The sequence below is a fragment of the Hylobates moloch genome, unplaced genomic scaffold (genome assembly GCF_009828535.3).
Source record: "Hylobates moloch isolate HMO894 unplaced genomic scaffold, HMol_V3 SCAFFOLD_8, whole genome shotgun sequence".
In the NCBI taxonomy this organism is placed as follows: Eukaryota; Metazoa; Chordata; class Mammalia; order Primates; family Hylobatidae; genus Hylobates; species Hylobates moloch.
The window spans coordinates 1,568,771-1,594,725 of NW_026652283.1; the positions used below are offsets into that span (position 1 = coordinate 1,568,771).

Genomic DNA, 25,955 nt, shown 5'->3' on the forward strand with positions numbered 1-25,955 from the left:
CCCAAACGGAATCTATAAAGGGAAGACAGATATATTCTACATTGTTCCCATTAAAATGGAAACCCCGTGGGGAGAGGAAATGCATCTGTGGAATGTAGAGTGGATTTCCTTCACATATGGGCACTCAGTGAACATTATTAATGAATGATAATGATTTGTCAAGTGACTGAAATTGTTTCAGGGCAGGAACAGGGAGTGAAATACGGAGACATTCCTCTATCTCATGGGGAAATTGCTAGGCAGGTCATGCAGATGTATCTTCTTTGGGGAGTTGTGAATTCCTTGTGTGTCCAGCTGTCAGTATGTAGTTATATTTTACGTTCTCAGTAATACATATCATCATTATATGTATCATCATTTTATATGTATATATATAATACCCCTCTACACAGATATATGTACACATGTATATATTTATATGTATAAAATTAAAGTGTGGAACTTCTAGTTTCCTGTCGAAGAAGCTTGCAAATTGCAATTCCATCCTGACAAGTAAAAAGCTGAACAAACTGAAAAAGCAAGTCTCCTTGGATCCATAAGGGAAGCGAGGTCTCAGAGCAAACCACTGTCTCCAGAACTAGAGATACCGGCAGGAGAATGCAGCTTCCCGAGGTGCGGGAGGAGAAACCCTGGGCAGCAGCCTCTGCCAGGCGGTGCTGAGGCAGGGAAACCTGAGCTGTCACGCCAGAGTGCCGGAGGCTCAGAGCGGGCAAGTCTGAAAGTTCAAGATCCACAGGAACCAAGTTGTCGTCCCCTCTCCCTCACCTTCTGGAGCTTCCCCGAGTTCTCACAGTGAATAATGGAGAAAAATCCCCTCGTGCCTCCTGCAGTGGGAAGAAGAAAAAGGACCATTTTGAAAGAGGCCGCAGCACTCTGCTCTTCCTAACAAGGTCGCCTCCCCTAACCCCACTGCAGCTTGATCAGCGCCTAACTGACCTGGGGGAAGGGAAACCGCCACGCCAGCCCACTCGAGCCATCTCCTGGCTCACTGCAGGTGGGGGCGGGAGGGAGGACTGAGACGCATTTGTGAATGTTCAGCTGAGGGGCTCAGGCTCACCAAAACTCTGAGGCCTGATTGTAGACTATAGAACAGACCTTCCCACTGCACACTCACGGCCTCTTTACAGCAGTTGCCTTTACCCAGTCAGAGCCGCTATCAAGAAAAAGATATAAGACATACTAAAAGGCAAATAGGGCCTGGTGCGGTGGCTCACGCCTGTAATCCCAGCACTTTGGGAGGTCAAAGCGGGCGGATCACCTGAGGTCAGGAGTTCAAGACCAGCCTGGCCAATATGGCAAAACCCCATCTCTACTAAAAATAAAAAAATAAAAAAAAGGAAAAGAAAAGAAAAATTAGCTGGGCGTGGTGGCAAGCACCTGTAATCCCAGCTACTCAGGAGGCTGAGGCAAGAGAACCGCTTGAACCGGGAGGCAGAGGTTGCGGTGAGCCAAGATCACGCCACTGCACTGCAGCCTGGGTGACAGAGTGGTACCCCGTCTCAAAAATAATAATAATACAATGAAATAAGAAGCAAATAACACATGTTGAAGGGACAGAGCAAGCTTCACAACCAGACTCAGAGACAGCAGGGATGCTGGAATTACCAGGCAGGAAATTGAAACCAGCTCTGATTAATGTGAGGGGCTGTAATGGATAAAATAGGCAGCACGCAGGAACAGGTGGGCAATGAAAGCAGGGAGATGGGAATTCTAAGAAAAAAACCAAATGAAGTGGCAGAGAGCAAAGCACAGTGACGGAAATGAAGAATGCCGCTGATGGGCTTTGATGGATTTGTGGACTGGACCCAGCTGAGGAGAGGATCTCTGAGCATAAGGTTATCTCAATAGAAACCTCCACATCTGAAAAGCGAAGAGAAAACCCACCCACACACACATGCACACACACACACGTGCGCACACACACAGAACAGAATATCCAAGAACTGTGGGACATCTGCAAAAGGTGTAGCGTGTGTAATGGGAATACCAGGAGGAGAAGAAAGAAGAAATATTTGAAATGGTAATGACAGATTTCTCCAAATTAATGTCAGACACTAAACCACAGATCCAGGAATCCCAGAGAATCAGGACAAATGCCAGAAAAACTACACCTGGGCATATCATTTTCAAACTGCAGAAAATCAAAGATAAAGAAAAAATCCTGGAAGGGGCCAGAGTGAAAAAAGCACATTACCTGTAGAGGAGCAAAGAGAAGAAATGCACCTGATTACCCTCAGAAACCAGGTGAGCAAGGAGAGAGTGGAGTGAGAGGTAGGGCGGAGAGAGAACCCACCAGCCTAGAACTCTAAACCCTGCACAATTATCCTTTAAAAGTAAAGGAGAATAAAGACTTTTTCAGACAAACAAAACTTCAGGGAATTTGTTGCCAGTAGACCTGCCTTGCAAGAAATGTTACAAGAAATTCTTCAGAGAGAAAGAAAATGCTATAGGTCAGAAACTTAGATCTACATAAAGAAAGAGGGCAGAGAAGGAATAAGTGAAAGCGAAATAATAACTTATTTTTCTTATTCTTAATCTAGCAGATAACTGTTCAAAGTAATAGCAACAATGTATTCAATTACGTACCCTTACATATATACTTATATATAAGGGAAATGAGTGACAACAATATTACAAGGGATGGGGGGAGGAATTAGGATTATGTTGTTATTATAAGAAAGTTATACTGCCTGTGAAACCCCCTCTCTACTAAAAATACAAAAGTTAGCCCGGCGTGGTGGCGGGCGCCTGTAGTCCCAGCTACTCGCGAGGCTGAGGCAAGAGAATCACTTGAACCCAGGAGGTGGAGGTTGCAGTGAGCCGAGATCGCGCCATTGCCCTCCAGCCTGGGCGACAGAAAAAAAAAAAAGACAGATTGTCATAGTGGGTCAAAAAATAAGACCCAGCTATACATTGTCTACAAGAAACCCACTTCAGATATAAATTGTTCTGTGTTATCTTTAATAATATAAGCATAATTATAATCTCACAAGTATTTTCATAGGATTGAGATATAAAGAATACATTGAAGTTTTCACAGAACAAAAAGGAAAAGCTGGTGCACCTTTATCTCTGTGCATGCGAATTGATATAATCAGTGCTTGTTTTGCTTCTCTTTTTTCTCCTTTTCATTTTCCTTTCCAGGTTGAGGAAAGGTAGTGGTTGTTTGTGAAGCGGTCATTTACTTTTATCCACTTAATGTCTGATGTTTTCTAACTCTCTGTCTCTCTCTCTCCCTCTCCCTCCCATTCCCTCTCCTTTTCACCAGGCTTCTCCTCTTCCTTCTTCCCTCTTCAACCCCACGTTCTCATATGCTAAATAAGAAACCACTTGGTTCTTTATAGCTGTTGAGCATAGCTCATCCTCGAAGTTTGTTTAATGCTCGTTTTATGCTGTCTATTGCCTATTTGTTTAATGCTCATTTTATGCTGTCTATTGACTATTGCCAAATAGCAGAGCCACTTTTGTTGAAGGCTGTGCCACTCACCCAGAGTCCCCTGTGTAAAGGAAGGGAGGTTCACACAGAGCCAAGGGAGGGCAGGGCACACCACGTGCCCGCTGCAGAGCCAGCATCCCCTGGAGAGCTGCACTCCTGCCCTCAGACCCACTGAGCTCCTTCTGCAAGGAAGCTTTTCAGACAAGAAGGATGCTTTTATGAGGTTCAGATTCTTTCCAAGAGAACCAGTTTTGCTGTTGTTGCATGTAAGAAGTTGAATTCTTTTTCCCCTCTGGTCTAAACCCCGCCCAGCTTTGTCTGGTGTGGTGTCCTGTCCGGAGAAGACCTGTTGTCCTAGTTTGTGTTCCTCCAGAAGCCCACCCTGAAACAGGGACTCAAAGGCCAGTAGGTTACTTGTGACATGAGGAGCTACTGATCAGAGAGTGGGAAAGTGAGACAAGGAAGGGAAGACAGCCCATCAGGAGTGGGTTATCATACCGGTTATGGCTGTGGCCATTGGAGCCAAACCTACTGGGGAAGTCAGTCAGGGTACAACATGTGTCCTTATACAACGGATCCTGCCTGTCCCTGGTTGAGGGCTGTCACAGGGAGCACTCATCCCTGGCATCTCCTTCCTACCAGGGTGGGCAAGAGGGCTCCGCAAAAAAGTGCAGGAGCTGGTGGTCAGAAGGTGGGTCTTGTGCCTGAAGGGTGCAGGTAGGAAATGTGGGTGGGCATGGCTGTGTGCTCTGCCTGAAATGCCTGCCTGCTGAGCTGACGCTGATTTCACGCCGTGTGGTTCCCTGTAGGCTTTCCTGGGTCTGATGGTGAGTAGAATGTCTAGCGTTTTGTCTGGTTTTGCAAGTGAAAAAAGTGAGGCAGGGGAAGGGCAGTCAAGTTCAGGACTAAGTGAGCAAAGCAGAACAGAACCCAAGTGTCTCGATCACTTTTGCCCATTTTAGAGCATACACTGAATAGTCAATGAATGAATCTTTGATGACGTGATCATCGAGACCAAGCGGTAGTAATTCTCCTCGGTCTCTCTTGATCTTTTTCCCTTTGGTGGTCCTCCCAGGTGGTGTGGTCATGATGGGAGGAGCAGTGATGGTGTGGACCAAGCTGCCTAGTGCTGCCATATAATGCAGCTCCATCTACCCTCGTCTGCTGCTCCTCCAGGTGAGCAGTTGCTGCAGGACAGTGGTAGGTTAAATAGGCCATTATTGTCCATAGTCCCTTCTCTGTGTGGCATGTTTATCACTAATAATCGGTCATTGCTATGACTGCCTGATTGCATGGTCCTTCAGCCACTATTTTAGAATCTTGTATATGTCTTATACTTTATACATATACTCATGGATCAAAAGCATGCTATTGCATGGCAGTAGGTGTAAAACTCTTTTTTCTGGTGGGGTTTTTTTTTTTTTTTTTTTTGAGACAGAGTTTTCGCTCTTGTTGCCCAGGCTGGAGTGCAATGGCACGATCTCGGCTCACTACAACCTCTGCCTCCCAGGTTCAAGCAATTATCCTGCCTCAGCCTCTAGAGTAGCTGGGATTACAGGCATGCGCCACCACACCCGGCTAATTTTGTATTTTTAGTAGAGACGGGGTTTCTCTATGTTGGTCAGGCTGGTCTCGAACTCCTGACCTCAGGTGATCCGCCTGCCTCACCCTCCCAAAGTGCTGGGATTACAGGAGTGAGCCACTACGCCCAACCGGTGTAAAACAGTACTTTCTTAGTTATCAGAGCTTAAGCAACACAGCTCCTCAGTTTCATAAACAGAGACAGTGCTTTTCAAAAAGAGACTTGAAATATCCAAATCACACATGTTGTTTATTTGACTTTAAAATGATTACCTTGGGACAAGGACACAGCAGTTATCAAAGAGTGACTTTTTAACAGATGCTGGGGTTTTCATGGATTTCTCACCAGCAAGGTTACTGCAAGATGTCCCTATCCCATTTGAAGTCACTACTAATATCTTAGTCTGTCTTCCTCAGGTAAGAATCAGCTGAGCCTAATGTAGTGAGTGTATCAACTCCAGATCTTCCCATCTCCTTGTTCCTCAAATATTGATTGAACACCTACTATATACCCAGCACTTTCCTGGGTGCAGGGAGTACCAGAATGAAGACAGTGCTGTGCTCTAGTCCCTGGAGACCCCACCACCCCAAGCCTGTTATTCCTATGAAGTGTTAAGTTCCTTAACTACAAATTCCCACCGAGGGAATTAGGAGGCTTCACCACCAAGGATGGGGAGGGATGACTGAAACTGTGAGGAGCAGGAGAAGTGGCAGTCACGTGTACGTGGGGGAGTCAGGAAAGGCTTTAGGGGGCAGTGAAGAAAAAAGTAGGATTTACATGCAGACAGGCAAAGATAGAGCATTTTAGGTGAGAGTATGACAATTCATGCAAGCTAGTATTGATCAAGGGAACTTTTAAAATAACTTTATGAGGTATAATTTATGTACAACAAACTGCACTCAAGTGCACAATATGGTGAGTTGTGACAGATGCATACCCCCATGAAATCAGCACCACAGTCACAACACAGAACATTTCTTGGCTCCCAAGAGTTTTCTACTGTACATTTGCAACTGGATGCAGGGTATGTTTTAGCGCAAATAATGTGCCCCTTTCAACGCAAGCACATTTTGATTTGGCTTTTTTTGTTACCAAGTAAGATGCACCAGGCACCCTAATATTTAGGTCTGAGTCCATATGCCAGTAGACCCAGGTCCAGGGGGCCCGCCCCATTCCCAGAGAGGCCGTGGTCTGTCACTGGAGGAACCATGACTGCAGGGGCTCAGTCCTGACGCACATACAGGTCGGGGATGGGGGGGCAGTGGAGAGGAAGGCAGGGCCAGGTTATCAAGGATCCCGGACAGCGTGCAGCAGAATTTAGATTTTAACCTATTGGCAAGAAGGAGCCCACTGGCGATTGTGACCAGGAAGTGATAGAATCAGATTTGTACATTAGAAAAATCACTCTTGGGACCTGGGTCAAAATGGTCAAAATGAGAAATGATGAGGACTGACTTAGGGCGGTGGCGGTGGAGGGAGGGATGGAGAGGAGATAATGCAGTCAGCATCCAGAAGGCAGAATCAACAGAGCTGGGACAATCCTTTGGGCACAGGATGTGGTAAGAGAGAGAAGAGTTATTCATAACTTCAGGCTGACCGTGTGGTCAGCCAGGCAGTGCCTTTTATGGAGGCTGTAAATCTGGGCAGGTAGAGTGATTTCGGAGGAAATATGTCTAACTTTGGGCTCCTGTGTCTGTGGGATACACTAGTAGAGAAGTCTGATAGTTGGGTCTGTGGGTCCAAAGGTCTGGGCTGAATATTTGAGGGTCTTTAGCATTTGAGTGACACTTCACCTAAGAAAACTGACTCAGAGCCTTCCAGAATGCAAGGCACAGTAAACGCCGGCACTGTCTGGGAGGCATTCTCTGACCCCTAGACCAGGTCAGGGCCTCCTGATTTGAGTTACATTAGTATCTGGTGTTACATTTTTTGTCTGTCTTCTCCACAATACTGGAAGCTTTGTTAGGCTGGAACCAAGGTCTGTTCTTTGCTGTATCCTCAGCACCTATCACAGGACAGGGTGCCTCGTAGAAGCTCAGCACATACGTTCAACCTTGTCAGCTGAATGCCACCCCAACTACGCACGACTAGGGGGTCCTTCTAGGGAGAGCAGTGAGGTAGGGAGGATGTAACATTGCAGGGCCAGAAGTGCCAATACCGGAGCCCCAGGCCGCTGAGGGGCACAGAAGTAGCAATGGAAGGCTGCACAGTGTTCATTCAAGCCGGGCCTTAAAGGATGAGGAAGAGTTCTCCAGTCAAACAGGGAGGGAAGAACATTCTATGTCCACGGGTACAACATACATAAGTGCACAAAAGAGTGAAATGAGGCCGGGCGTGGTGGCTCACACCTGTAATCCCAACACTTTTGGAGGCCAAGGCAGGCGCATCACCTGAGATCAAGAGTTTGAGACCAGCCTGACCAACATGGAGCAACCTCGTCTCTACTACAAATACAAAATTAGCTGGGCGTGGTGCCGCATGCCTGTAATCCCAGCTACTCGGGAAGCTGAGGCAGGAGAATCGCTTGAACCTGGGAGGCGGAGGTTTTGGTAAGTTGAGATCGCACCATTGCACTCCAGCCTGGGCAACGAGGGAAACTCCGTCTAAAAAAAAAAAAAAAAAAAAAAAAGAGTGAAATGGTTGTGTGTAACCAGAATAAGAGGCTGCGATTCAGGAGGAGGAGCACTGGCAGGAGATGTAGCTTGGGGTATAATTGGGGCCACTGTAATGGGGTTAGGACTTTGTTCTTTATGAAACAGGAAGTGAGTGGAGACTTTGAAACAAGATAGATAGTCTTACGATCCTCTGACATTTTTAGGATGAAATCTCTGGGGATAGAATACAGAGATGATGAAACCTGCCCCCTGAAAAATGCAGTTTTGGCCAGTACCCCAGTGATTCTCCTGTGGGTCATCCAGAGAGCTTACCTGGAGGAACAGCCATGTGGGTGGAGGCTGGGGTGAGAGGAGGCTGGTGGAGGCTGGGGTGGGGGAGGCTGGTGGCAGCGGTGTGGATGGAGGCTGGGGTGAGAGGAGGCTGGTGGCAGCAATATAGATGGAGGGTGAAGGAGGTGGTGGAAGAATAGTGAGGTGGGGTGAGGGAGGTGGGCAGGGTGTGGATGAGGTGGGGTGGAGGTGGTGGCAGGGTGTGATGGGGTGGGGTGGAGAGGTGGTGGCAGGGTGTGGATGGTGGGTGGGAGAGGTGGTGGCAGGGTGTGGATGAGGTGGGGTGGAGGGTGGTGGGGGTGTGGATGAGGTGGGGTGGGGAGTGGGAGCTGATGAATGTGAGGGGGGGTAGGTGGTGGCAGGGTGGGAGGGGTGGGGTGGGGGGTTGTGGCAGGGTTGTGTGGATGAGGTGGGGTTGGGGAGGTGGTGGCAGGGTGTGGATGAGTGGGTGGAGAGGTGGTGTAGAGGCACCTCGGGAGGCAGGGACAAGGATAGCAACTGAGTGCTGGTAAAGGCCACCCTGCTAAGTAGCCAGAAAGTTTGCAGAACCTTCTTTTGAGGGATCTGAAATTCAAGTTCTCAAATGCCCCAGATCATCAGTGTTCAAAACCTCAGGAAGCTTCGCAGTCCTGCCTCGTGCCTGCTTGAACAACTGGATGTGGGCAGGAGGCTGTGGGACCAGGCCATGCCAGCAGAATCCCGCCTTACTCTGGGGACTTGCTCTTGTCACAGCCCCTGGTGTCCTGAGGGTCATTTCGGTGTCATGTGAGTATTACTGTGGCTATTGGAAAGGATTTGGTATGACTTTATTTGAAAAGTTAGGAGCTTTTTTTTTTAAAAAAAAATTATCTTTGATAAATTTAGTAGAATATTTTGAAAGTACTTTTTAGACAGTAATGAATGAACAAATTGCTCCTGCACTAGAAGGAGGGATCTAAACACATCATCTAAGTACAACAGTATGTCTGAAAAATATCTCTGCTTGTCTTTTATTTGCCCTTTAAAGTCTGTGCAAACAAATGTGAACAGCCTCAGGACTCTAAGAATAATATTTTTCTATGGATGCGTGTGGACACATAAACAAAACCCCAAGGGAGAAAAAACTTCTATTTCAATAAAAATAAAGATCCCCTACAGCTCCATCCTCCTTTGCTCACTGGGTTTGCTGTATTTCATTTTGAGATAAAAGTAGTTTGGATGATTAAGAGTTGAACAAAAAGAAAGTATTTATGTCTGTCTAAATCTGTCTCTATCAATGTAATCTATCTTATTTCTCTAATCTTATCTGCTGTCTTATCTATCGACCTATCTGTCCATCTGGTTTTGAATATTCCATATTCCAGCCATAAGTAGTAGATCTTTTGCATCCCTGGGGTTAATGGCCTTTGAGCAGACACTGACCCTGTGCCGCTCAGGGTCCCGTGGGGAAACACGCCCTTCCTCATCGGTCAGTGATAATCCTGTGCTCACAGCTCTACGCCCCCTCGGAATCTCCTGTCTGAAGCCCCTGTAGGACGCTGGGATCCTCCGAATCTGCCCTCTCCAGCTCCAAGCACGCTGGGGTCCTTGCTGCAGGAGGTTGCTGTTGGCTTCTGCCCATGCTGTGGGCCGGGATCTGCAGCTGACAGGCGTGGGAGCTTAGGAAGGCACCTGGTGGCTTCTCGGTAGGAATATAGCGTGGAGTGTGTGCGATCGTGTTTGTTTGAGGAAGCATCATGAGAGGGTGACTGTCTCTGTGGTAGTGTCCTTAGGGAACTGTCTTTGCCTGGATCCTGGGGTCAGGTTTGGCATGAACTCCGAACTGTCTCCCTCCGCAGGGTCCTCAGCAGAAAGGTCCTGTCCTGAGGAAATGCTCAGAGGCACTTCCCTTGCTGATGAAGCCTGCCTGCGTGTGTGTTTTTGTCCTTATGGAGATGCACATGACAAATTGTGTGCAATGCCTCAGCACAGCCCAACAGCTTTTTCTGTTTACACTTAACTAGCCTTGGACAGCGGGAGGAAACTTAAATATTTCCTTTTCTTCTCACAAACCCTTTATCTAATAAAACAAAATTACTGCAGATGAAGAAGGGAGTGATTCAAATCGTCTTTTAAATCAAGGACCTGATTTGGTTTGGCCTCCCTGGGAGACTTTATAGCTTGTGCTATGCTGATAACGTCTCTACAGGCTAAACCGACCAGAGCAGAAGGCAGGGTGGCAGTGCCCGTGGTGGGGTGGACAGCGTGGGGGCGGGCACTGTCAGTCACTGAGTGCTGGGTTGGCCCCTCACTCCTCCGTATTTCTGTGCCAGTAAAATAGGTTGAAACTGACATCAAGGGCAGCTTCAAGAAGGTGGGGAGGGACCACGAGGGCAGCAGTGCAGAGGCTGTCACCCTCTGGGGCTACTGCTCGGGGACTGAGAAGGAATTCAGTCTTGAATACATGTTAACCTCAGTTCCCGCTCCTTATCTGGACTGGCTGGCTCCCTTCTGCGCCAAGAATCTGAAGCCCAGCTCTGTAAAGCAGCAATTCCCAACTATTTTCCCCCTAAAATACACGAGACGCACTCCCATGGGGCATATCTAGATTGCAGGCTGCGGCACAGATAAATCAGGCTGTGGGTTGGGCGCGGTTCCCAGTAAAACTCCACTTCTTTCCCTCCCACTCAAGAAAGCAGACCTCCGTACGAGTAAGTGGGAGATGGTGCTCTGTCGCCCCAGCCCCCGGCGTGGGACTCGGCCTGTCAAAGCTACCAAATAAATATTTACTAAGTGAAAGATAGCCCTGAATCCACAGTAATTTGTATTTTTTAAAAGTCATTCATAAACGTTAGCATTTTAACTATTAGTTAGCAATTAATCCCAATAAACCGGCGGGATTTTGTGATTGTGGAACTGTTGCAATGCGTTGGTCAGCAGGAATATTTGTTAGCATTTTTATGGGCTCTTAAAGTTGTCTTAGCTGTGTCACTGATAAAGCCAGCCACAGGCTTTATCGGTCCTGCCGTTGGCTGTCAGCACTGCCTGGATGAACTCCTCATCCTTCCCAGGAAGAAACTTCTAGCAATGCTTAAGCAAGTCAGGGAAGACAGAATCTTGATACTGCCTGCTTATCATAGGCCCTCGGGACGCCTGCCCTGTGTGGACAAATGCTTCATTTCATGATCGTAAACCAAGAGCAAGAGGCTCCTAGCAGCACTGAGTGTGGGGCACTGGCCACCTCACTGCTGTTGGAACTCTGGAGTTGGGGCCAAAGGACGCAGCCCCTCCTCGGGGAAGGGCAGTGGGGTTAGGTGAAGATTCAAGAGCTCCTCTTTGCCTTGTCATCTAGTTGTCCTATTCTGGGGGAATTTTAAATAAGGATTAAAAAAAAAAAAAAGGACTTATGTATTATTTTAAAGAGCAGCCTTAAATAGGCAGGCATGTTTTAGTAAAAATAATTTTTTAACCCTGTGGTGCGGAGACTGCCAGTCAAATACAGTGATGGTCATTGTCACTCACCTGCCCCTGCCCCCAGCCTGGAGGAAACAGAGTGCAGAGTTAGAACGGTTCTGGAGCATTCATGGCTGCTGGGAGATGCCCAAGAGGGCTTTGAGGGCAGGGCAGGGTGAGCAGGGAGCTCACCGTAGGGGTGCAGAGACCATCCCAAGCAGCGTCTGCAGATGCTGACTTCAGGTGACCAGGCATGGAGATGGCAGGTGAAACAGATAAGTATGCCCCAAAAATGACGGGAAAAGAGTGAACCGGGATCACTTAGAAATTGGAAGCAATACGGCTGGGCGCGGTGGCTCACGCCTGTAATCCCAGCACTTTGGGAGGCCAAGGCAGGCGGATCACTAGGTCAGGAGACGGAGACAATCCTGGCTAATACGGTGAAACCCCGTCTCTACTAAAAATACAAAAAAAATTAGCCAGGCATGGTGACAGGCGCCTGTAGTCCCAGCCACTCCGAGAGGCTGAGGCAGGAGAATGGTGTGAACCCGGGAGGCGGAGCTTGCAGTGAGCCGAGATCACGCCACTGCACTCCAGCCTGGGCGACAGAGCAAGACTCCGTCTCAAAAAAAAAAGAAAAGAAATTGGAAGCAATACAACAAAGGCTAAACTTATTTGAGTGAGGAGTTCAGTGTGGATAGCTCTTGGGTATCACGAGCATAAACAGAGGAGCTAACAAAACCTGCAGGGAAGCAAGGCTCCATTGCCCCCTGCAGTTACCCCACCTAGTGTGGCCGGGAGAAGCTGATACTTCTTTTCTCCGTGGATTCAGGGGCATTTCCCACCTATTTTAGGTATGCCAGTTTGACACAGTGAACTTTAGACTGACAACATTTCATAATTGCGATATAATTTCCTTCCATTTTGAAACCTTGAACACAATTTTCTTTCATGGGAAAGCACACATTTTATACTTAATTCTAATTATGTTCATCTTGTTTTTTGAATTATTTAGCTACCTCTAATAGAGGGTCTGAAAAATGATTACATTCCACAGTACTAACATTTTCAATGGCCCTAAAAGACCTGAGATGCATTGCTGCTACTATTTTATCAAATTATTGTTTCTAAAATGCTGTCTTACTCTTCTAGTAGGAAGAGTGACTTTTAAAAAAATAGATATTGGCTGGGCATGGTGGCTCACACCTGTATTCCCAGCACTTTGGGAGGCCGAGGTGGGTGGATCACCTGAGGACAGGAGTTTGAGACCAGTCTGGTCAACATGGTGAAACCCCATATCTACTAAAAATACAAAAATTAGCCGGGCATGATGACGGGCACCTGTAATTCCAGCTACTTGGGAGGCTGAGGCAGGAGAATCACTTGAACCCGAACGCAGAGGTTGCAGTGAGCCGAGATTGCGCCACTGCACTCCAGCCTGGGTGACAGAGCAAGACGCCGTCTCTAAAATAAAACAATCGATAGTTTGTCCAACATGGTATGTTGAAAGGGCAGAGAAGCTGAAGAATGATGATGAAGACTAAAATAACGATGATAAGCAAAGAACTAAACAGGCATCTGTGCAGTGATTCAGGAGGGGTGTCCACGAGAGGCGGCTTCAGAGCAGCTCTCCCTGTAACGCAGACTTATCTCAAGGTTCCCTCCTCATTTAAGGAGTCAGACCACTGTGGGCTTTGCTTTAGAGATATTCCACTGTGTGTTGTGTTGCTCGTGACTATCCCTTCACCTTTCTAGAGGAGCTCATCTTCATCTAAAGTCGGGTGAAGGTTTTTCACTCCTGGAGAAAGCTGTTACAACATTTCTGGGACAAGCAGCAGGTGTGCCTCAGCAAGCCTGCCATTATCTGGGGAGGGCTCCAGATAACCCACTTCTACTTGCTTCCTTTAGGGAAATGACATGGTCTCCTCCTGTAACACTCCCCAAAAGAAGTATGAAAGCCGACATAAAATACAAATATGATATTTGCATTAAGTATTAAATATAATACCTTCAATGTAGTATTTGTGCTTATCTCTATCCAGTTCTCAGTTGTTTAGGGATCTTCTGAGGGCAAATCAAAAATGTCAGTAAAGCAAAATATATCAATAAGGCATCACACTGATGAAAACAAAACCAGAGGTTTTAAAAAATCATCTGGGCCGGGTGCGGTGGCTCACGCCTGTAATCCCAGCACTTTGGGAGGCTGAGGTGGGCAGATCACCTGAGGTCAGGAGTTCAAGACCAGCCACTGTCAACATGGTGAAACCCCGTCTCCACTAAAACACAAAAATTAGCCGGGCCTGATGGCGCGCACCTGTAACCCCAGCTACTCGAGAGGCTGAGGTGGGAGCATCGCTTGAGGGGAGTGGGAGGTTGCAGTGAGCCGAGATCGCACCATTGCACTCCAGCCTCAGTGACAGGGTGAGACTCCATTTAAAAAAAAAAAAAAAAAAAAAGTAGTTATCAATTTTTTGTTTTTGACCAAAAGTATTTCAGGAACTTTGAAGAAAGGACCTGAAAATTATTACTCAGGCTGGTATTTACTTTGCTGACTTTTAACTCTCAGAGCTGAACAGTCTAATCCTTGATCATTCCAGAGTGAGTTTAGGAATTTGCAGTCATTTCCTTTTTACTGGGTATTTGCATACATCACTAACCAGCTGGGATTGGAATGAGCAGTCTCTCGATGCTGAAATAGAATGATGAGAACTCAGGGCCAGCCTGAAATGTTCATCCTCATCGATTAATCCTTAATGAACACTCATGCATAGATGACATCAAAGAAGGTCCTTTGCAATGTACAGGGAAGACAAACCGGCTTCCATAGGGTACATTCTTAAAGGAAGGTTCCAATAGACCGATACACATAGTTAACATTTTAGGTTCCAATAGACCGATACACAGTTAACATTTTGTATTTTTATCCATGTTTTGCCCCAAGATTAAACATTAAGAGTAACGTGGACATTTGCTCAGTGTCCAGGGAAGGGTCAGTGTGTATCGCTGGGAAGAAGGCTGTCTGGCAGGGTTGGGAACGTGACCTCTTGCCCTCCAAAGCCTGGGATGCCCAAGTGAATACCTCCAATCTTGCAGTGTATGGACACAGAGCGAACTCTCCCCTCTGAATACAGACCAGAGGTTAGAGGTTAATGAATGGGTGCTCTCTCCACACTCAGGATCCCGTTCAATAGCGGTTTTATAAATAAGGGCTTAAATGGGGTCAGAAAAGGACCTGCATATTGCTTCCAAACGCTCTACATCTTTTTGAAGCAATAGTGTTCAAAGATGACATCCTTCCACCTGGGAAGAGAGAGGTGAAGCTCTTGTGATTGGAGAACTGGACGGCTACTCCTGGCTCAGTGTGTCTAAAACCAGGACCAAATGGAAAACAAAGTAGGGGGGGAGGTCCTTGCTGCCCCCTATTCTTCTCTAGTAATCCCTTAAAAAATAATTGCAGACCCAAACCTCTGGCCTCCAGCACATTTTCCACTTGATTAGAGGCCTTTGTGAGGTGGGGAAAGGGACCTGCAGACTTGTATATTGTGCTGGGGCCTGAAATGTCCAGCTGGGAATTTTTCCCATCAAAAGGGGATTTTAGTAAAACCATTATCAGGGGCTTAGAGGAGAAAAGCTGTTGGGCTGCAAGTGAGGGGTAGATTAGCATTAGCGGGCTTGTTTTGGGCGCCAGTGGAGGAGCGGGAAGGTGTTTGCAGCCACTTGCACACAAGTTCCTTAGTTTCTCTGCAAGTTCCTGGCAGGTGCAGAGGTAGGAATGAATACAGGAGTGGGAACTAACAGGCTTGAAAATGGCACAGGGAGGCTTTATCTCTGAAGCATCCCGTGGAAGGCAGCCCAAATCAGGAAGGACTGCAAGGTGTTGTTGATACCTGCTTCAGTGTGTAGACGGCCGTGGGACTGGCCTCCTTGCTGTTATGTGTGGCCACGTCGCCTGGAATCCCCCACCCGCAGCACTCGACCCCTCTCAACAGTCTCCATAGACGGCGATAGGAAAGTCAGAAACTGGGAAGTGGCCATGCTGGAGTCCTTTAACGGGCGAATGGACACCTTTAGGGTGGGGTGGGTGTGCTGGTAGGGGCTAAAAGAGTACAGAGGAAGGTTAGGAAAGCAGCAGCAGTGGCTGTCAGCCTGCAAATCAGTGTCCACGCTGTGTGGATTTGCAGACTGAGCCACGGGAGCCTCCTGGGGAGAGGGTTTGGGGAAGGTCCCCTAAAACAGAAATGTGCGTCTTCTTGGGATTACTGGAGCCCTCAGCTGTACCTTCCTCTGCAAAACGGAGCACAGAAAATGGAGTCACGTGCGTTGGATGGAGACTGTTGAAGCCAGTAGAGTGACTGCTGTCTGAAGGGCCCATGTGAGGAATGTTGGAGCCGGCCTGCCCCAGAAATGCTTTTTCCTATTTGTCCTCTATACACTGTTGCTGTAGCTCGTCTTCCCGGCAAAAACGGGGTGTGGATGAAAACAACGTGGGTCCTGACTGCTGTGAGCACAGAACTAGAGTGACAGCCACATGTCTCCCGTAGGCCATTTTCAGGCTTACAGTGCTGTGACCGCAGAGGTCTCAGTCACACGAACATCCTCACGCCAGCCTGGTGGCCACATTTGCAAGAGATTTGTCTAGAGTCAAATTCAAACAACCACAGGAAGAGGGCCTACCTTCTTGAAAATGAAGCCCAGGACCAGGCGTGGTGGCTCACGTGTGTGATCCCAGCACTTTGGGAGGCCGAGGTGGGCAGGAGTTCAAGACCAGCCTGGCCAACATGGCGAAACCCCGTCTCTACTAAAAATACAAAAATTAGCTGGGCGTGGTGGCGGGTGCCTATAGTCCCAGCTACTCGGGAGGCTGAGGCAGGAGCATTGCTTGAACCCGGGGAGCAGAAGTTGCAGTGAGTTGAGATTGTGCCACTGCACTCCAGCCTGAGCAACAGAGTGCCTCTGTCTCAAAAAAAGAAAGAAAAGAGAGAAAGGAAAGAAGGAGGGACGGAGGGAAGGGATGAAAGAAAAGGAAGGAGGGAGGGAGGGAAGGAAGGAAAGGAAGGAATGGAAGGGAGGGAGGGAAGGAAGGAAGGAGGAAGGAAGGAAAGGAAAGGAAGGAAGGAAAGGAAGGAAAGGAAGGAAGGAAGGAAGGAAGGAACGAAGGAAGGAAGGAAGGAAGGAAGGAAATGAAGTCCCAGAAAGCCGTTCTTGGAGGCTATGAATCAAGGAGCAGCCCCCCCAGTCCTTCCGAGGAGCAGCTTTAGGAACTGCTGGTCCTCAGCGTTCACACATTCCTCTCACTCCGTTCTCATTCTGGCTCCTCAGCCAGCCCCGTTTTCTTCTTCTTGGCTTTGTGCGGGGTGATACATGTTTGCTTTTCTTTCCTTTACAACCTGTATTCTCTGTTTGGGGTGTCTTCCCTGAATCTGTATTCTTTCAGTGTAGTCACTAAGAATGGCATATTTCAGCTATTACTTTCCAGAAGTTGCCCAGGGAGATGTTCTGCTTTCGTAAGACCTTCATGGATGGTGCAGGGATGTAATTTGCCTCATGCATAGTCCCCAGGTCCCTGAAACTTTTCCTTTTTTATTCATTCTCTAACCAAAAATGACGTCTATATTACAGAGCTTATCAACTGTGGCTCCTCTGGCCAGTACAGCTTGGTAGAAGCATCCGCAGGGGATAACTACCTCCACCTTTTTTCCCACTTCTACACCTGCCCTTCCCACTCACACTTTCATTCCCTGAGGCCAGGCTGTTGAGTACCAGGAGGGCAAGACCCGAAGGCCTCTCTGCCCTCAGCCTCTCTCTTCTTGTGCCATTCTACAGAATCTGGCCACATTGGCTCAGAAGTTATTTTTGTAAGTTCTGCTACCTTGTCCTAATGTCAGTTTGCTGTAGGAGGAATTTAGGTCACAACAAGCAACTTTACTTCTTCATCAGGGCTCTTATTATTTTCATCTTCATAGACTCTGTTATATTTTATGAAGATTTCTTCATCTGGGCAATAAAGATACTCCTTTTAATAAAAATTTAAAAAATAAAAAAAAAGATACTCCTAAAATTTTAAAATTGCTTTTCCTCAAACTCTCTCTAGAATTTTTCATAGCAGACAATACACTTTTGAGTTTTCTTTTGTAATAAAAAAACTAGCTTTTTTTCTTGCTGTTTAAATTGGTACCTCCATGTATGATTAAAATTTTCCCCATTTTTTTCCTCCCAAACTCCCCAGATATGGCAATCTAAGAAGGATTTGTATGAAGTGCCCTTTAAGAAGAATTAGAAGTTTAAAGAGAAAAAAAAAAAAAAAAGCATTAGATGTTGATGTTTGATTCTCTTATCTCCAAAAGCAGAGAGCTGCAAACTAACACCTGGCTCTGGGGAGTAACCTCACTGATATTTTAAAATTCAATTTCATCTTTTCCAGTAAGTGAAATTCCTCATTTGTCAACTCTTACGCCTGGAGGAAACACTTTGCGGGTGCGGGTGAAAGGGAAAGGACCAGAGGGGATTTGTTAGATGGGAGGAGGTTGTGGTTCCCCACAGGAAATAGCTTCCAACTCACAGACAATGCTGCCACCTACTGACAAGGTATGGGACTTGCAGACTTTGTGGGTTTCTACACTTTCTATCTTCCACAGTGGAGAATACTTAGTTTTGCATTAACCATACTTTATTGTGCTACCTTATATTGGACCCCAAAATCATTTTCATAAACTTGGGGTAAAGAAAAACACAAGGTCGGACTCCTAGCTTTAATACCTCCAGGACAGGTTTGGATGTGATGCACAGCTGCTTCACAATGGGGAAGGTAAATCGTGTGTAAGAGGGTTTTTTGTTGTTTTTTAAAGGGCTGGGGAGGCTGAAGGAACAGTCCAGGAGGAGACAGTAACAGTTTTCCAGCCCTACCTTTCAATAATGTGTAGTGCTTGACTTTTACCTCTTAACCCACATATGCACATTTTTATTTCTAAAGAAAGCAGTTATAGGCACCTGTAATCTCAGCACTTTGGGAGGCCGAGATGGGAGGATCACTTGAGCCCAGGAGTTGGAGACCAGCCTAGGCAGCATAGCGAGACCCTGTCTCTACAAAAAATAATAATAGTAGTAATAATGGGCATGGTGGCACATGCCAGTGGTCCCAGCTACTCGGGAGGCTGAGGTGGGAGGATTGCTTGAGCTCAGGAAGTCGAGGCTCCAGTGAGCTATGATCACAGCGCTGCACTTCAGCCTGGGTGACACAGCGAGACCCCAACTCTAAAAATAAATAAAGCAGTGATGAAGCTGTTTGCTGCTAAATCCTGTGTCATACGTTAATGAGTTTCTGCAGTTCCTCTTGTGATTCCATTGAAAATTAGACCCTTCTGTATAGGGAAGAGAGAGGCCAGCTGCCTTCCTGTGGGTCATGCTGTTCTGGTTGTTGACATCTGACCCTGAGCACAATGGCAGGGCATCTGTCTCAAGTGCACAGACATCAGCTAGGGCTGGAAGAGCCAATCCTCTATCTACTCCAGGCTCTGGAAACTTGAAGACCTTTTCTGCTTCCTGCAACCGTCAGCTGTCAGCTGGATGAAGTTCAGGGGGCCACAGAACTTAACCATCCTGCTTTTACAGATTCCTGAAAACTGGCTAAATTCTGTGCATTTGAAATAAATTAGGAAAGGTAAAAATTGTCACTTTCATCTTGTCATTTTCATGTTGTTTGCTTAAGACACACCTAGTGGCCGTCTTTTTGTTGTTGTTCACAGCAGTGGATTTTTGGGCAATGAAGTTAAGGTTTAAATTACTGAAAGCAGAAATGGTTGTCTTCCATCTAAGAACATTAAGCATTTATTCGAGGGGCATTTGAGGGGCTTAACTGTTACAGTTTCTCCCTTACTTTAGTCATGTGTCTAATTTTAGCCTCAGTGATTTTTCTAAAGATTCTGAGAAATAGCAGGACTAATTTTTTTGGCTCCTCCCTGTTTAGTGACCACTTCTCAAAAAGCCTTGCCTTGGGCTAGAAAAAGGTAGCAGTGTGGCCGGGCGCGGTGGCTCATGCCTGTAATTCCAGCACTTTGGGAGGCCGAGGCGGGCGGATCACGAGGTCAGGAGATCAAGACCACGGTGAAACCCCGTCTCTACTAAAAATACAAAAAATTAGCCGGGCGTGGTGGCGGGCATCTGTGGTCCCCGCTTCTCGGGAGGCTGAGGCAGGAGAATGGCGTGAACCTGGGAGGCAGAGCTTGCAGTGAGCCGAGATCGCGCCACCACACTCCAGCCTGGGCGACAGAGCGAGACTCCGTCTCAAAAAAAAAGAAAAAAGAAAAAGGTAGCAGATGTGGACATAAATAATGCTAGTTTGAGGTCAAGATTTCCTAAGGAGAAATATTATAAGCCTTGGTAGTAAATATTTCCTCATATCCTTTTTAGATATGAGAAAAACAATGTTTTCCAAGCCATATTAAGTAATTCTACATTAATATTTATGAAAAATTAATCTGGTCTCAAAGACCTGTTTTCCCACAGTCCAGTTCCAGTGTCTCAGATCCATGGTGTAAGGAGTAATTGTTGACACACCACTGTGTGGTAGGTCTGATCCTTCTGGAGTGTGGATTACGTAAATGGGGGAGTAATAAATATAAGAAGGTGCCTAGTATTAACAAATTAGACCCTTTTACTCTTTCTGGACAAGTGGGATTTGTAACTAAAACATCTGTGAAGTCAAGCCTTTTTACCCTTGAATGAAGAGAAAATAGCTAAAGTTTTTGCAACTTGATTCTACTTTAAAAAAGGATTGGGTGGCAGGTATTTATAGCATGTGAAATATGTGTGAGTTCCTAGCTTTGAAGCTCTCATAAGCATGTACTCCCAGCATTAATATTCCGCACTACTATGTGTGACAAAGCAGTGTTTTGGAAACTGGCTCAAATCCTCTGAGAGCAACAGGCAACAGATTTGACACAGTTAGCTACTTCAGTACCTTATAGACCATTTAACAACATGTACTAGTTTTTCAGTTTCCTGCATAACCCTATATAATGCTTGCAAACATGTCTTAAGTTTGCATAATGTAGTGCATATTAAATAGTAATAACTTTTAGCATTTTGGGTTTTTTTTTTTTAACTCCTAATGAAAATAACATGCTTTGGTGTAGCACCTTTTAAAAAACTTTTTTTAAGGCTGAGGTACAAAGATCCCTTGAGCCCAGGAGTCTAAGATTGTAGTGAGCTCTGATCATGCCACTGCACTCCAGCCTGGGCAACAGAGCAAGACTCTGTCTCAAAAAAAAAAAAAGACAAAAAAAATAATTTTTTTAAGAGATGGGGTTTTGCTGTGTCGCCCAGGCTGGTCTTGAACTCCTGCGTTCAAGGGATCCTCCCACCTCAGCCTAGTGAGTAGCTGGGACTACAGATGTGTGCCGTGCCTGGCTTGGTGCAGCACATTTCTGAAGAGAGACAGGGTGGTGCTTTGCAGTGCCTCTGTGAGCCGCCTCCATGCTGGTCACCTTCTGCATTGGTCGTTAAGTCTAGAGCAGCCCAGGTTCTGACCCTAGGTTCTCCTCTAATTACCTAGGCAAAATCTTTTCCACTCTGTTAGGCGTCTTTTCCCATTTATAAAATTAAAGGTACCACATCTGCCAGATTTGGGAAAACAAAAATGTTGAGACAGAGAAACCCAACACTGTGTTATGACTGAGTTCTCCGCAGATCACACTCGCATTCCTAACCTTGTCTCTCTCGGGTTTCTCTGCTGCGCCACAGCTGCAGACCCAGTTTTCTTCTTTGTAATTGAGACTCATTCGTTTCCACTATCACAAATGCAAGTATCCTTGTAAGTTTGTTATAAGGATATAAAGCATTTGTTCCTTCAACAACTAAAGTGGCCGGGTGCGGTGGCTCATGCCTGTAATCCCAGCGCTTTGTGAGGCCGAGGTGGGCAGATCACTTGAGGTCGGGAGTTTGAGACCAGCCTGACCAACATGGAGAAACCCCATCTCTACCAAAAATACAAAATTAGCCGGGCATGGTAGCGCATGCCTGTAATCCCAGCTACTCAGGAGACTGAGGCAGGAGAATCACTTGAACCTGGGAGGCGGAGGTTGCAGGGAGCCAAGATCGTGCCATTGCACTGCAGTGTGGGCAACAAGAGTGAAACTCCGTCTCCGTCTCAAAAAAAAAAAAAAAACATTAGAGTAATGAAATAATAGAAACTTAAGTCTTTAAAGAAAATATGTGCACTTTTCTGGGTTAACAAATAGCAGGCAGAGGAATTCCACTTCTATTGTTTTACTGGGAGTGGGGGTTTAACATATCCCACTCTAGTGCTGCTCAGTTAAGATCTCTCAAGCTTACTTGCTTTTGCACCTCAACTGGAGGGCTTGGCTTTACATACGACCAAATATTCTGGGTTGGTAAAGGCAACTCCACCAGGCAAAATCAGAGCAATCCCTGGAAAAGAGGAAAAAACTGAAACTGATCATTTGTGGACATTTAAATTTACCAATTGTCTAGAAATTCCATACAAGAGCTGAGAATATATGCTCTTATTCCAGCTGTGCACTTACCTTTGATACTTCATTAAGTAAATTATTAATATGTGGCACTGACCTAAATATGCATGTCCCATCTGTTTTACAACTTGTTAAAAAATTTAACTTGCTGCCTAATAGTTGACCAAGTACATTGACAGAAATGAGGTAAATATGTGGCCCAAGTCTGAGCTTCGGTTTGAATGCAGCTTTCTAATTTCTAATCCTGTGCTTTACTCATGATCCACACTATTTCATCAAAAAGCCTCACCCCTCTGACTCCTCAGGGGTTCATAATGGCACAAAATTTAGGTCTTGCCCTCTACTAAAGGGATGGAATTAACTTTTAAAAGGGGTGATGTTTGATGCAGGGAAGAGAAAGAGAACAGAGAGAGGGGACCACTAGATGACTTACTATAGTCCCTCCCTTTCTACCGCAGAACACAGCAGAGATCAGAGGCCAGGGCTCTCCCTTTCATAGAACTGGGAAGAGACAGTTGTCAGAAGCTGCATGAGGTCTTGGTTTTGTTTTACAAATCTGATCTTTTAATCAAGAGGTTCTTATTCTTTAGAAACACAGTGGTCCCTGGGGGCCACTACCCTTTCCCTTTGAAAACCTGAATTCGAATTCTCTAAGTCAAAAGTGAAAGGTTTTGTTTGTATTCTAAGACCAGCATCTATCTAGTAACCACTTCGGGAAAGCAGCAGGATTTGGGAGCTAGGCCATGCTTTAATTTACATATCATATGTCCTTATGTAAGAGAAAGTTCATTCCTTTCAAAAGAAAAAGGAACGTTTGCTTTTTTAGATCTTTGTTGTTCATCTGACTCATGAAAGAACATGATCAGTTTGAGTTTATTTTTAGGCTATACTGGTACCGGCTTTTAGTTTTAGTAAATGTTAAGTTGGACAAGTTAGAGGCCTAGCTTGGGAGCCCCACAGGTGATTTATGGATAATCTTTGCAGTAAGAACATTGAAGGGCTACGCACAATGACACTTAGAAAAAGAATGGAAATGAGGCTGTTCCTTGACCACTACCCAGTTTCTGTTAAGGTTTATTACTTCTAGATGATAAGATTTACACGAAGTTTACATTATGTTTTTTCAGTTCTCAAGTTTCAGCAAATACCTGAACCAAGTTTTTTCTGTTATTCTAAGAACTGCCCTGGAGTGCCTTTTAACTTTTGTGCCACCACACAAAGTGTACTATCAACTCATGTCCTTTAGCTCTTCTGTTCTTCAATGCATTTCTCCCATTCCTGTAGGTATGGTGGGGATCAACTTTTCATACCACCAAGAATCACCCTTATTCCCTTTGAAGTACTGTCCTATGGCATAAGCTTGTTCATACGGTGTTCAAACAGCTACCGTTCACTTCTATGAGGGTCACCTTACTGGAAACCAAGGTATGATGAGTAACTAAATCTTCTCATCAAGCAGAAGGGAGCTGGACTTGACTTTAGAAATGGAGCCTGGGCCAGGCAGAGTGGCTCACGCCTGTAATCCCAGGACTTTGGGAGACCGAGGTGGGCAGATCGCTTGAGCCCAGGAGTTTGAGACTGGCCTGGGCAACATGGTGAAACCCTGTTTCTACAAAAAAATACAAAAAAAAAAAAACAACAAAAAATAGCCAGCCATGGTGGTGTGTGCCTGTAGTCTCAGCTACTCGGGAGGCTGAAGTGGGAGGATCACTTGAACCTGGGAGGTCAAGGCTGCAGTGGGTTGTGATTGCAGCACTGCACTCCTGCCTGGGCAACAGATCAAGACCTTGTCTCAAAAAAAAAAAAAAAAAGGCAGGTAGGAAGACAGGAAGGAAGGAAGGAAGAGAAGGAGGGAGGAAGGAAGGGAAATGCAGAAATGGAGCCTAGGTTTGAATCCTGGCTCCCTCACTTACTGGTTGGGTAACTTACGGCAGGAATTACGACTTATCTGGAAAACAGGGATAATACCTGTTTCAGCAGGTTGCTTTGAAGATTAAAACTTACAAGTACCTTGTAAAACACACATAGGTTCTCAACACGTTAATTGCTTTCCATCCAAAAAGGTTGAGAGATGAGCAGTTGCCCTTCACCAACCACGCTAGGTGGTTTATCATCTTTTCCAGAGACGCTCCAGCTCTATGAAGTATGCCTCATTCAGGATAAAGATATAGATAGAGCCATGGTCTTAACTTTCAAACATTAATTTGCCGACCTTTAGTCAAGCGTATATTTAACATTTAACATAAAAAGGAGACAAAACAGAAGAACGTGCTTCACGTTACAGCCGGTAAGAATATTTTGTGTATTAAAATGAAGAATGTGAATACAGAGCCTAAGACTTGGGTGCTCAAATGTTTATCAGTTGAATCTGTACAGCCATGCAGTCTCTTGGAAGAAAAACAGACTAAGAACCCACAACCGTGTAACCTTCAGGAGTTGTGTCAAATGCTGGATTAGAAAGCTGACCCTATGATGAGTTAATGGGTGCAGCACACCAACATGGCACATGTATACATATGTAACAAACCTGCACGTTGTGCACATGTACCCTAAAAGTTAAAGTATAATCATAAAAAAAAAAGAAAGCTGACCCTAATTCAGAGTCCCTACTTCTTAATAGGCTTCACACATTTTTTTTTTCCAGGCATTAAGCACTGTAACCTAAGTGGGAAGAAAGAGATCCACACCTTCCCCAAAGAAACAGAAGATGGATCTAGTGTCAGGCTCAATTAGACCCAACTGTGATGACTCTCCAAAAAGGAACAATGCGGCTTTTGTGATATGCTCAGGCAGAAAGCTTGGACATTTTACAAAACAATCTTATCCCAAGAGAAACCTGGGTTCCAGCCCTCTTCCTGGAAAGAGGGGTTGATCCAGGAAAGTTTTATACTACTCTTATCAGCTCTTGCTGAGATCAGTATTTTTTTTAACAATCTCAGAAACAACCAAGCCCAATGTGAAACCAGGAATATGAACCACTCCCCTGTTGGCGCACTCATACCCATAGGTCTCCACAGCCAAACCGCAGGGTGTCAGATTATTTTGTTACTGTCTACCAAAGGGAACTCTTTGCTGGAATTGTTGGCATTTCATTAATCTGCCCCGATTTCAGTCTAAAAACCCTTGACAGAGTGGATCCAGCGGCCAGCCTCAGCTGTTGGAAGTGCTAAAATGCAAATGTGCAAAATCCTGGCCAAGCTCCCCATCCCCCAGGAAAGTGCTTCCTTACAGCCGGGCCTGGAGGGGAATGTTAAAAAGAGGGCTTGAGCTGCCCTCCTCCTTTCCACCCGGACCCTCGCTCACACTGGGAGATTCAGTATGCATGACTGAGCCGGCAGGCACGCAAGGACAGCGCTCTTTTAACTTTTCTCAACAATGGCTTCAGTCCTTCCACCTTCACATCCTCCCCACTCCCACTCTCAGGGTAAAGAAGTCCATCTTTCTTGCCCACGTCGTGATCCACTTTTCAACATCACCCCTAGATCTCATTTTCACCCAAAGAAAAACTGGCCACTCTGGGAAACTGTGACTTACATACAAATCTGGTTTTTTAAAAAGTTTCATTTTGTTCAATTTCTTTAAATTTCCACGTTGTTGACAGTTTAAAGCCAAAAATTATATAAATCTCCAGTCTAATCACATTTCTAGAAACAAAACATTTCAGTAGTAAACCTTATACAGAATAAAATTTTACCCATGAGCTGCTCACCCCTACATAGGATGCACCAAACTCCACCTTGCGTCCTCTTAGAGTATACAAACAACACCTCCTACCTTGGCATGTACCCAAGCACACAATGCCTTAAAAATAATTCGCAGATACAAGGCTGTTGTTTTTTTTTTTTTCAAAAACATACTTCATATTTCCTCTTTTATTATATAAATATCAGTTTAACCTTTTACTGTAAGAATATAAACGTTTTAAGAGGATCTTTGTTATTATTTATACAAATTCACAAACAGTACAATTAATAATTGATAAAGGTCTCTGGGTTTCTTTAACTCCATGGTCTCGCATGTTGCTGTGGAGGATTCTAAAAAAATAAACAACAAAAATCCAACAAAAATATACATCCTACTCAAAAGTGATTTCT

General features: G+C 45.6%; 2 protein-coding genes across 9 annotated transcripts in view; one reads left to right on the top strand and one right to left on the bottom strand.

Annotated features, from left to right (window-relative positions):
• WNT5B (Wnt family member 5B) overlaps positions 1-25,955 on the top strand; it is a 123,749-nt gene that overhangs the window by 41,574 nt on the left and 56,220 nt on the right. The window lies entirely within an intron of this gene.
• FBXL14 (F-box and leucine rich repeat protein 14) overlaps positions 1-25,955 on the bottom strand; it is a 30,625-nt gene that overhangs the window by 1,407 nt on the left and 3,263 nt on the right. For 3 of the 8 annotated variants that reach the window (XM_058442582.1, XM_058442585.1, XM_058442586.1), the window contains one exon: positions 22,928-25,895. In XM_058442582.1, the coding sequence (XP_058298565.1) occupies positions 25,805-25,895 (91 nt within the window). In that variant the 3' untranslated portion in view covers positions 22,928-25,804. Of the gene's footprint in view, positions 1-182; positions 825-21,703; positions 21,800-22,927; positions 25,896-25,955 lie in introns of those variants that run through there. The other 5 variants (XM_032159288.2, XM_058442584.1, XM_032159286.2 and 2 more) reach the window with 3 other exon arrangements.